The 13,479-nt window shown below is 32.7% G+C and overlaps 1 protein-coding gene and 1 long non-coding RNA gene across 2 annotated transcripts; both read right to left on the bottom strand.

Moving 5' to 3' along the window:
- Window positions 1–1,904: 1,904 nt before the first annotated feature.
- LOC142556922 (dirigent protein 2-like) lies at window positions 1,905–2,414 on the bottom strand. Its single transcript, XM_075668411.1, has one exon. The coding sequence runs from the start codon at window positions 2,412–2,414 to the stop codon at window positions 1,905–1,907; it is 510 nt and encodes a 169-aa protein (XP_075524526.1).
- A 7,014-nt stretch (window positions 2,415–9,428) lies between these two features.
- LOC142517615 (uncharacterized) lies at window positions 9,429–9,984 on the bottom strand. Its single transcript, XR_012813342.1, has 3 exons — window positions 9,810–9,984; window positions 9,611–9,731; window positions 9,429–9,521 (listed from the first exon to the last, which is right to left on the bottom strand). It is a non-coding gene; the product is annotated as an uncharacterized LOC142517615 (long non-coding RNA).
- Window positions 9,985–13,479: the final 3,495 nt, after the last annotated feature.

Here is a 13,479-nt window from a genome sequence, read left to right as displayed (position 1 = left end):
GTCTGGTGATTTATAGAGGTAATTTCTTGGGAAAATTATGAGTTGTTGTTGCTGGATTTTACATTCTACGGCCACGATTTTAAAAAAATACAAGTCAAGAACACCGAAGTGGACCATCTATATTATGTTTATTAGGTTTTTTTATGTAAGAAGATTACGTAGAAGACTGAAAATTGGAACTCCACGTATGAAAGTTCGACAATAGCGAATAACTATTAAAATATTAATATTCTTTTTTATTCTGTTATCTTGTATTTTCCACGATTTATTGTCATAATGAACATCATAATAATTAAATTAGTTTTATTAATATATTCACAGTATACTATTTTATTATTTTTCCACACGATAAAAATCGTCGAGATAACTTTTGTTTTAAAAAAAAACGTTAGCAAGGGTAATTAATAATATATGATTTTATGTATAAACCTGGTCTTTAAATCGTTAATGATGTAAGGCTCGTGTTTTTAAATAAAATTTAAGTGATTTATAAATTTTTAAAATTTAAGGGGTGAAATTCAATAAAGATTTAAATTTTTTGCTTTTTAATCCTTTATTTAATTATTTTGATACAATTTTTTTTTTTTTTTTGGAAACCATCAAGGGAGCCTAGCTCCACCTCTGCCGACAACAGTCATCTTATCCTTGCTCATGTCTTTTTAAACATTGCTGTAAGTGTAATAATTGACTCTTGTAGGAGATCAGAAATAAATATATGAAAGTTTGGATTAGTGTATAATTTAAAAGATTGGAATTATATTACTGATGATTATAACTGTTGGTCTATCAGCAAATACTCGATCATACAATTAGATTATATCTACAAATGGATTGATAAATTAATTTATTTAATTTTATATTTTGTAGGAATTGTATTTATCTTTAAAAAAAAAGAGAGTAAAATAAATTTGTTTTGATGAGATGAAAGTTAGAACCAGATTTATTAGTAAAACCAAGGAGAAATCAATAAAGAGTTAGCGTAAACTATGATCTTCAATGTTTGCTTTGGTTTTATCTCCCATTACCTTAATTTTATCACGAATGATGTTATTTTTAATCATTTTTTGTTGGATCAAATTGAAGCGTAAATAAATCTTTATTTAATTTAGCCGGCCATACGTAGAGATGTAAATGAACCAAACCGTTTGTGAGCTATTCGAAGCTCGATTCGATAAAAGCTCGATTGAGCTCGTTTAATTAGGCTCGTTAAGATAAACGAACCAAGTTCAAGCTCGACAATATTCGGCTCATTAGATCGTGAACATGTTCGTTAGTAAATTCATAAGTAATATCTTAGATGAAAAATAATAATTTTGATATTTAATTTATTGATTTAACACATTAATTATGAAGTATATAGAAAAATCTATTAAATTTATTTATTATAATAAATTGACAAATTTTAATAAGAATATTATATTTTTTTCTAATTGTATAATTTATCTTTTAATAAATTTAATGAATATTTAAATGTACAATTCATATTTATTGAGCTCGTTTAGGTTCGATAAAAGCTTGAATAAGCTCGTGAGCCATGAATATATTTATTAAAAAAGCTCGAGCTCGGCTCAATTATAAACAAATCAAGCTAAAACATTCAAGAGTTCGGCTCAGCTCGACTCGATTACATCTCTAGCCGTTCGTAATTGTATATTCAATGCAAGCAGAAATAATTATATATATGTTGCTTATCTTTATAAAATAATTACTGAATTAAAATAATAATTACAAATAGTCTATGTAATAATTAATTTTCTCAAATTCAGAAAATGTACTTTTCGTTGGATATCTGTTTCTTTAATAGAATCGCAATATATATATATATATATATATATATAATATATATATATATTATTGGAGAATTTATTACACTCCTCACAAACCATAACATGACTCGAATGGAACTAAAACAGAGAAAAATACAGAACGTATTTCAAACAAGTATAGCCAGTGGGACTATAAGGTGAACAATTGATTATCTCAGTTACTCCACGCGCCGATCGAAAAGCTCCGGTACCACCAGTTATAGATAGCTCGCGGGAATTCACCAACATCGGATCCCGTCCCAATACGGCGACAGAGCTTCCCTTATACCTCCCTTCAGTGAAGTAAAAAATAACATTCAGGTACAAGACTCTGTCAGCCAAATCTGCCAACGCGGCAATCCCTTGTCCTCTGCCAAGCGTCGGGGACTTAGGATCACGTCCCACGGTCACACGATCATCCGCAACAACTACTATGCCAAAATTTGTAGGCGAACTGAAAGAAATGTTGGCTTTCCCTACTGGAAACACAGTCTGTCCTTCGCCGCTCACGATGTCTTGAACGTAGAACTCAACGATCTTGAATTTCGGCGTGGTCGATTTCTTAAGCTTTTTGAACCACTTCTCTACAGGCTCAGCGGCTTTAGGCATTTCGGTTTTGCCGTAGACATATGAATTATACGTCAAAAGCAATAATGAGCAAAGAATAAAAATGGAATGTATAATCTTAAACTTTCCCATCACACTTGTTCCTTTTTTAAATTAATTGTGTGTATTATGTGGGTTCGTTCGATCCTATCTGTGGGGTGCCTCACAGGATTTAGATGGTCCAGATTTAGTCACATTTGTGGTTTTAAAAAAAATTAGTGGATCTCGTGTACTTGTGGTTAAATCTGGACCCTGGATCTACACGTGGGGCAGTGCCCCCACGTATAGGGTGAAATATTCCGTATTATGTGTTGATGGATGAGAAGTATCCGTATAAAGAATATTGTATATATAGGTATTTGCCACAGAAATCAGAAAATAACAAAAATAAAAATAAAAAATTAATGAATGAAAGTAACTAGTCAATATTGGTTAGCTTGAAAATGGATAAGAAGACTGGACAGATTTAAGCAAATGGAATAAATAAAATGAAATTGAGTTCTAATACATGATCCCAGAATATAATATACGTAAAATGATTGAGTACTAATCTTAGACCTATACCCATCGAGATCGATCTCCATATATATATATACACACGACGTCTTGACCTGTCGGAAATCCGAAAGGGCAGGAGGAGGCTGGCCGCAGTTGAAGTCGACTTTGTGGTGTACAAGGCTTAGTCGACTTTGTTAGCTCAAAAGTCACAGTTGTGTGTATTTGAGATTATTTGAAGCTTACACAGAACAGAGAACAATTGAAGTCTTGAACAAATGTTAAAAGAGAAAATATGCAAGTGGAGGAAATAAATGGAATTGAAAATAAATCCTACTTAATTGACTATTTGAAAATAAATCCTGCTTATTTTCATTTCTATTCAATGAAAACTAAATATAACTAAAATTTACTAATATAATTGTTCAACAATTACTTTCATCGTCTAACATATTTTATCATTATCATTTTCCTTTTTATTGTTTAAATTTAAAGTAATAAATTTTTGTTCAAATTGGGTAAACCTTAACCATAAATGTAAGAATCGGAATCAACACCGTTAAAAAACCGAAAGTAGAATCTTATCCAAATGGTCTGAACCGATACTCTAGATTTGTGATCAGGCCTAAGCAAACCCCATATTAAGTGGGATACATATAGGTTTTCTGTAATATAAATTTCAATAATTTTAAGTTTATTAACCCAAAATCAATTCTCATAATCAACTTTACCTTTCCATCAAAACCTAAAATCCCAAATTATACATTTTCATACTTCTAAAGATTATCGCGTTCTTCGAATCACTATTCCTTAGATATAATTCTCAAAAAATTAATTCAACTAGTAACCAAGAATAATCAGTATTTTCTTAGAAAATCTACATGTCTCAAAAGCATTCCTAATTAGTTTATGGTCTCTTTGCAGTCGTTAGATCGAGGATTGTGGTACTATCCATGAGGATAACATAAACTAATCCAGACTAACCCATGAATCACGATATGAAATCATATCTGGTATAGTCACAGCTCGATTTGATCGTGAATCTCGTGAATGATGTGTGCAATATTCTTTAATATATTAGATATAAAAAAATTATTAATTTAATATATATAATATTATTTGCAACAATTTTATTTTGTCATTAGTAAATTTTTCTAACATTTGACATTAGACGTGTTCAAATATGGTATTGGATTTTGGTTAAATAGTAATCTTGAATTTAAATCTCGCAATTCATTACTTAAGAAGATCACATCTATGAGTCAAAAAAAGAGACTATACTTTATTGAATGCCGGGATCCAACATACATTTTGTACCAATGGTTAATGATTGCAATGTATTTTTGAGACTCGATATAGTTATAAAATGAAGGGTGGTTGATTGGTGAACGAATCACTTTCTTGAGAAATTTGGAGGAAAATTAACGATTGATTTTACTTTGTTACGAGTGAGAATAAATTTTTTTTTTGTCTACTAATTTAGATTTTGATCCATTAAATTTTCAGATTTTAATTTAATTTTGATACACTAACTTTTAATTTTCGACTATTTTTGTCCAACTGTTGACGTGACCATGAAAATTACTGATAAAACATCGAAAATTGCTAACTTGTCAGATGCCACGTAAACAGTTGAATCAAAATAACCGAAAATTAAAAGTTAAAGTACTAAAACAAAAATCTGAAAATTAATAGACAAATAACCTAAAATTAAACAAGTAAGAGAACTTAAAAAATTCATTATTATTATTTTAAGGGGGGGTTTGAACTGAAATCTCTTTTTTATTGTAGATTTTTATATCACTAAACCGTTAATGACGACTCAAGTGATTTATATGACTACCTATTTTCCAAATACCATTCAAGAACACCAAAGTGGACAAAATATTTATTAAGTCTGAACCAATGACTAATGAAACGAATTTAATTCAAAAATATAGAAAATTTATGTTTTTTTTATCCCGCTGGTCGCCATTGGCAGCGGACTTTCTAAGAAATGGATAGATTTATTTATAATTTAAATTTGCGTGTGAGACTCGTGATTTTTAGATAAAACCCAGTGAGAAATTTGTTTTAGTAGGGTGAAACCAATAACGAAATTAATTAATATAATTACACACGATCAATGAGTAAATAATGATTGTAATTGATGTTTAAATTTTAAATGCTAAATAGTTGTTGTGTGCGCTTGATTTCCATATGATACTTACTATGATGACATAGTTGGTCGGATAGCTATTAGCACATATTTGTATTCCCTTGGTATGTCCCGTGTATTTTGTAAATGAAATCATTATGATTTCAACATGTGCAAATCCGCAAATGTAATAATCAAATGAGTATGTCTCACGTGAGACTATCTCATGGATTTATTGAAGTGAGATGAGTTGACTATTTCATATATGTAGTGGAAAATAAATTTTTTTTTCAAATAAGTCGAGTCTTGTTGAAGTTCTGTCTAAAAAATTGACATGTGATACGATCTGATATGATTTTTTGTGTGTGATCGTATTCTTAAATAATAACCCCTTTTAAATCAATGCAAGATTTTTAACTATTATAGATTTTAGGTGGGTTCACAAAAAGTTTACCTTGTTCATTATTTTAATTTTCAGGTCATGACTATGTTAAGCCATTAACGGCTGTAATTAACACAAAAACACTTACTACCATTTCAACAGCTCTAATTTCCTTGAAATGGTATATATGGAGAATTTTTGGGCTTTAATTTGTGCTGTAGACTTTGAAAATATAAGTTTTGGGCTGTAGACTTTGAAAAGTTGATAATAAATTTACTCTACTTATTCGATAAGTTTGTTATATATAGAGAGTCAAATTATTTACTATTTAATCACTACAAAAAAAGGCCTACGACCCTACGACAACGGTGTCGTAGGTATTTTAAAAACGTTGTTAAAGCCCCTGTGGTTAAAGGATGCGCTCAAAGACAACGGTTTTTATCCGTTGTTGTAGCTACAATTTGCGACGGTTTTCATTTGCGACGGTTTTTGAAAAACTCAAAAATCGTCGCTAATTAGCGACGGATTATGCAAAACCATCGCTAATTAGCGACAGTTCAATAAACCGTCGCTAAAATTAGCGGCGGTTGGTTCATGATTTTCGTCGCTAATATTTTCAGTAAAATAAAAAAAATTACTTTTAATAATTTAATAAATCTAAAAAAACTTACAATTTGAATAGGCTAACAATATTCATGATCTTAACCAACACTTAAAAAATTTACCACAAATTAAAGCGAAAAATTTTACCCTAAATCGAAACTAAAATCATGTAAGAAGAAAAATTTTAAATGTTGTGAAGTGGTATAATCGTGTAAGAGAGAAAAATTTTAAGTTTTGTGAAGTAGTGTGTGTTAAAATGAACCGCAGATATTTATAGACAATTTGCGACGATTTCTTGTTAAACCGTCGCTAATTTAAAAACATGCGACGATTTTACTTTAAACCGTTGCTAAATTTAAGTAAACCGTCGCTAATTTAAGTAAAATCGTCGCTAAATTTAAGCAAAACCGTTGCTATTTTTAAATTAGAGACGGTTTCAAAAAACGTAGCTAAATAAGTTGTTAAAATCACACTAATCAACAACAGTTTTAGAAAACCGTTGTCGATTGTCCAAAAAACACGCTAATAGACAACGGTTCTATAAACCGTTGTTTTTGACAACATTCAAAGACAACAGTTTTATAGAACCGTTGTCATTGACCCTAAAAATCGTTGTCTTTTACCCTCAAAAGACAACGATTTTTATATAAAATCGTTGTATTTTGCTTTAAAACGCACCTACGAGAACGGTTCTCGTAGGTGCGTTGTTGATTTGTATTTTTCTTGTAGTGAATTTACAAAATTTTTCGTTAAAATGAAAATTTCAACTACACAATAATTAGAGTCACTAAAAATAAACCAATAGTTCAACCAAATACAATATTATTTTATTACTCTGATTAATTATAATCTCACATTTCAAATTAAACTACATTAAAACAATATCAACAAATCTTATTAAATAAAAGAAACACACTAAATCCAGTTATGAACAACCGATAAATAATATTTTTTTTATCATATTTATATATATTCATTCATTTATTTATGAACGAACACAAGGCATAATATAGCCTAAAAATTCTTAATTAATCACCTTCAGATCTCACCAACTTTGTTGGGTGTAATAATTGTACTTGCCTGGTAGAGCGATCGAACCGTGGTGCTTGAGCTGCTGTGCAGTTTAAAATATTTGAGTTGCACTATTACCACCAGCTATAGCTTTTGGTAAAGCGGTAAGCGCTCGGCCCAACAAGTGGTATCAGAGCGGGTTATTCTTGTTCTGAAAATCTACAACAGAAACGGCACATTTCAGCAAAGTCCCTATGTTCTCAAAGGAGGATTTCGATTATTGGAAGATCAGGATGCAATCTCATCTTGCAGCCCAAGACGATGATATGTGGTTTGTCATCACAAATCCCTTGAAAATTCTAAAGCCCAATACAGCTATTGTTGTTACTGAAGGTGCACCACAAATGCTTGAAAAGCAAAATAAATGGACAAGCGAGGACAAGAAGAAAGCAAATCTAGACAATGTTGCGAAGGATATTCTCTATAAAATACTTGATAAGAATACCTTCAGCAAAATCAAAATGTGTCCTACATCAAAAGAGATTTGGGAGAAACTCATCCAAATTTGTGAAGGAAATGAACAGACAAAGGAAAACAAGCTGTCTGTGGCAATGCAAAAGTTTGAAAATCTCAAGATGAAAGCTGGAGAAACTCTAAGTGAGTTTGATGAGAGATTCAACAGCTTGGTAAATGAATTAGCAGCTTTGGGAAAGGAGCTTAGCAATAGAGAAGTGGCACTCAAGGTGATGAGAGCTTTACCCAGGGAATGAGATGTCAAGACAATGGCTATGAGAGTTTCAAAAGATCTGAACAAGTTGGAGCTACATGACTTGTTTGCAGATTTAAAAGCCCATGAGTTTGAATTGGAACTAAGAAGTAGAGAAGAGCTCTTGTTGAATCCACCAACCAAGGCTCTTGCAGCTACTTCTACTGCTACTGCTACAGTTGTTCCAAGTGTATCACCTGCTGCTGTTATTGAAAGCACATCTGACAAGACTGTTGAACAAATCAGCAATGATGCAATGTCCCTATTTGTGAAGAAATTTTCAAGATTCATGAAGAAGAATCACCGAGCATACCAAAGTCCAAACCGAAAATTTAAGAAGGATTCACCACCTGGTGATATGGCATACTTCAACTGTGGAAAAATTGGACATTTTATTGCTGATTGCCCGAAACCTAAGAAGGATGACCAAAAGAAGAAGGGGCACAAGCTTCTAAATGGACAGATTCTAGCTCTGAGTCTTCTGACTCAGATGGCCATTCCAGCGAAAGTGATGAAGAAGAAATCAAGTGTCTCATGGCAAAGACTGAATCAGCCTCAACATCTGGATAGGTATTTGATTTTGATTCTGATGAATTTACACGAAATGATTTTGTTTGTGTCCTTGCAGGTATTTATAACTATCATCGGGCTAGTTGAAGAGTCACTTGAGTTTTCACCTCCTGCGTGTTCCTATTGGAAGAATATCAACAGTCATATGTTATTTCCTCTGATCTTCAATCTTCGCATTTAATATTTACATTGATTTAGGGGGAACTTTGTTTAAATGTGACCGGTATTAGAGTCAAGGTCACGAGTTCGATTTCCATTGATTGCAAGGAGTGCAATTATTGAGAGGGAGATTGTTGGATGCAATAATTGTCCCTGCTTGGTAGAGCAACCGAACCGTGGTGCTTGAGCTGCTGTGCAGTTTAAAAGATTTGAGTTGCACCATTACCACCAGCTATAGCTTTTGGTAAAGCGGTAAGCGCTGGGTCCTACAACCTTCTTCATTGATGTTAACATATTTGTTATATTTTATACGACTCAATTTTGATTGTTTGATTAATCGAATCATAATTTTTATATCAAAAATAGTTTTCTCTACTTTTATATATACTAGGAAAAAGCACGTGTGTTGCACATGAATAATATACGAAGAAATACAAATGAAAACAAACAAATTTTTTTGTAAAGTATAATTGATGTAATACTACTAATGTAAAAATACACTAAATTTGTTTAAAAGGAATCATTCATATAATACCACCGATGCCAAATAACTAAGAACTATTCAGTATTTTTCCTCTTATACGCTAATCACTACCAATATTGATTTTTATTCAAGCTAATCACTTTAACTTATGCTTCAATACACGTCTTCTTCTTTGAATAAATGCAGCAATTTTCTTGTGGACTTCAATTTCAAAACTTCCATCTGTTGCATGCTTTGATACTTGTACGTCATCTAACATAATTGTAGTTTTTGGTGAATCTGTTATTTTTTCCCTATTGTGATCCTGGAAACTGGCTGCCGTCATTTGCTTTCCAGGCTGTTTGGTGTCGAATGATATCTAGAAACGGGTTTTGGAAGCCTTCCACTACTATAGACAGTTCCTTTTTCTGTTTAACAATTTCTTTATCCATCTTGAAAAGAATTACATGCTCTTCCTTGATTGAGTTGTCAAGAGCAACGGGAAATTTTGTCTCATCCAGTTCCTGTTATTATATAGCTAGTTTCAATGGGAATTTTAACAATAAACATTTGGAAACTTGACAATAGGATTTACAATTATAATTATGTATACCTTATTGAGTAATTCAATATATTCATTCACTGAGCAACCAATGAAATCTGAGGCAACATTTTCAAATAATGTAAGTCTTGCTGATTTGTCATTATCTTGCACTGTCAGCGTTAAACGATACCTATAGAAATTCACGTGGCATCAAAGTATAAGTAGAATTTTTTAACATCCCTACAACATATGAGAATATGGTTCATACCTTTGCATAATTTGAACATATTGTTTTGTGCAATTTACACAACTTATTCTTTTCGTTGTTTTGATGATTGCTGTGAGACAACTGGCACAAGCTTCATACCATGCACGGTTTTGATTTATTCTCAATCTCACATATGGTTGCCTTAAAGCAGTAATGCATCTCTAGTGAGAAAAGAAATAAACTTTAATATTTATGTGTACTACATAATTTCATTTACATGAACATATTTATATTATAATTAGTAACATCATCTTATGTAAATTTATTTTGGAAACCTTATACCGAGTTGTAATATTGCTTGTACCTGTTTCAAATAAATATTCTTATCCATCAATTGCTCTAGTTTGATTTCCTCACATTCTTTGATTGATTTTGCCGCCCCTAGTCCCTCTGTGCAATACCAATTCAATGTTTTTATTCACATTTGGGTATTTTTTGTTTATCGGTTGGACAATCGGGTCTTAGATAATACAAGTCTTGTTGATCCTCATTTGATCTTCAAATAGTTGAATTATGTTTGAAAATATTATACCATGAATCAATGTACCCTTCGAACAGAAAGCATGAGCAAATCAGTATTATAAGATAATACATCTAATAAATTAAAATATGATATTTTTCTCTAAATTTTGCTTATAAAGAATGACAGAACAATTTTTTAAGGAGAATGGCATAGTAATTTTTTGGTATGAATTTGTTTTGCCTCTACTATTTATCTGAAAACTTACTTCTTCATCCATGAATATCATCTTCCGGATTGCTGTTCAACCTTGCCTTGTGGAGATTTGATTTCCTTGTCGAAGAACCATTACATTATCCATTTCCATTTTGGCAAAAGCCCAGACTCTGCTGTTTTTTTTTCCTGAACGAAATGAAGATTGAGATTAACTTTGGTTGATATGTTATTTATTATATTATCTAATGACTGAATATGACTTATTTTTGTCTATTGGATTTGTTGTCATCGTTTCGGAATGTATTTGTTTTACTTTCATTCTCACCGTTTCAGAATTGTTTTTGTTCTAACATTTATAAATTTAAATTAAATGAATAAATTTAAATTAAGCTAATTAAAACTAAATTAAATTAAATTAAACTATCTTAAAAAAATTTCAGAAGAAAACAACTGTTGGATGTAAACAATAGAGCAAGACAACATGCACTGCTTTTCTTCCCATAACTCTTCTTCTTGCTGCTTTTATTCTTCTGCTTCTTTTTATTATTGGTAACCCATTATAATGCTTTATTATGTGTTTATGCCCATCAGTCCCATGAAGTATTATGTCCCTATCATATGGAATGTTAGGATTATTTCTGTGGGGACCCGGACGCTAATTAATTCCTTAATCATCTTTAGGAATAATTCAAACAATTATAATAAACAGGGTCTAATTTTTTTTTTTTAAAATACAAAGCGGAAACGTAATGTAATTCAATTCAAATTACATATTAAACATAATTATACAAATTTTGTATTATCTACAAGAATTCACCTAGGTTCAACTATATATCAGTGCTGAATCCTAAGTTGCTTCGAAGCCCGGATCTCCACGCTATCTAGTTCAGCCTCGTTCCCTTCTTGACCCTGATCCTATCCCACCTGTTGTCATGCACACATACAAACAAGACAACAGCCGGATAACTCCGGTGAGAATTATATTCTCAGTATAAATCATGTATACATGCAATCATAAAAACAATATAAAAGCATATAACAGATATATCTAACATGTATTCAAATCATAATATAAATCCATATCAAGAATAAATCATATTCTAAACATGTACCATCATCAGGAACATAAATCGATATGTACCACACTCAGGAACATAATCAACATAAATCAATATAAACCGACAATTAGACTTCTGACTCCACATTTTAGACTAGACTCAATCCTAGTCTAGGGATCCCGGTTTCCAGAAGTTAGCATTCCCATATCGACCAACAGTAATAGAAAAGACTCCAGTTCTATCCACGTCGATAGGGTATCGATCACCAGTAATAGAAGAAATACCAATTCTATCCACATCGATCGATATGGTATCGATCACCAGTAATAGAAGAAGCTCGTATTCTATCCACATCGGTATAGTATCGATCACCAGTAATAGAAAGAACTCCGATTCTATCCACATCGATATAATATCGAGCACCAGTAATAGAAGAAGTTATGATTCTATCCACATCGATACGGTACCGATCACCAGTAATAGAAGAAGCTCCGATTCTATCCACATCGATATAATATCGATCATCAGTAATAGAAGAAGTTATAATTCTATCCACATCGATAGCCAAACATCCGGTGACAGACTTTGGCACAATCGCCAATACACTATCTTGTGACATCGTGCAATGTGTCCGTGACGATCCCACCACTATCAGGCACTTCTGTCACAAGATTACTCGTCTAATACCTGCTGTCTATAAATCAAGAGAACAAGTACATCAATCAAATCAATACAATAAGGTAAAGTATGTGATTTAGGGAAACTCGAGCCAAACCTCACTCGAGTTGTGCAATCCCAACTCAACATTAATTTATACCTTTATCTTCTCGGTCCGATGAAGACGAAGTATCGAAGTCAACTCTGTCCATATCCAATCTGATAATGACAATCGAATAGATACAATATCAGTATATAACTCAGTTCAAAACCTGTTCTGATTAACACTCAAATCAAAACATAATCGGATCAATGCCAATCGACATATGATACCACAATACCATCTCTACCAATACCGAGTCTGATCAATATCAATCAACTGATGTTTCGACGGCATACCAATACAGTCTCGATAACCCCGTCAGTCCCAACATCACAGATATAATACCAGAACTCATAATCACTATCGGTGCAACTCATAATTTCAATAACAATACAAATCTGATATCGAATCTCAATTAATCGACTCCAAAATTCATAACAATTCCATAATCAGTCCGTTTCTTTATCTGACTTCGATTCTATGATATCTTACATGTCAAGAACATCATATATGAATTCCATTCAATTCTGGCAACATCATAATTTCAAGACATATCAAAACGTAATAAAACTTACGCCCAGTTGTAGCTGTCGTCGCTAGGAACACGGTGTCGTACTCGGATTCAAGTTCGGACGGACGGATCCCAAAATCTTCAATTTCAAAACAAAATCTTCCGTCGGCCTTTTCTCGATTTTCCCTCAAGATTTATGTTTGTATATATATATATATATACACCCACGTACATGCAAAAGGACGAGTGGCTTAATCTTTGTAGCACACGTCTCGCCCATATGCGCGACCCCAATCGGCGCATATGCGCGAGACACTCGGTCCCCGCGCGTATCCTGCACATCGCCTCGCGCATAAGCGCGAGACTCTCTGGAGTTACTTGTATAGGCTTCGCGCATAAGCGCGACATCTTCCGCGCATATGCGCGAGGTCTTCTGCCTGTTTGGCGCATGTGCGCGCATCCGATCGCGCATGTGCGCCGAAGCTACTGTCCTCGCACATCAATTTTCACACGCGATCTCATTTCGTGTCTTGGTTAGCCCTTTCATAATTATCTCGATTAAAATTCAATAATCGTAATTTAACACGGTATAAAATCTCGGGCATTACAATTTCCCTCTACCCAAATAGAAGCAACTTGATCAGCTGTAGGATTGTTGTAGCAAC

This window comes from Primulina tabacum, chromosome 1 (assembly GCF_025594145.1).
Source record: "Primulina tabacum isolate GXHZ01 chromosome 1, ASM2559414v2, whole genome shotgun sequence".
NCBI lineage: Eukaryota > Viridiplantae > Streptophyta > Magnoliopsida > Lamiales > Gesneriaceae > Primulina > Primulina tabacum.
The sequence above is the reverse complement of the archived record's forward strand: the minus strand, read 5'-3'. Positions and strand labels throughout refer to the sequence as shown.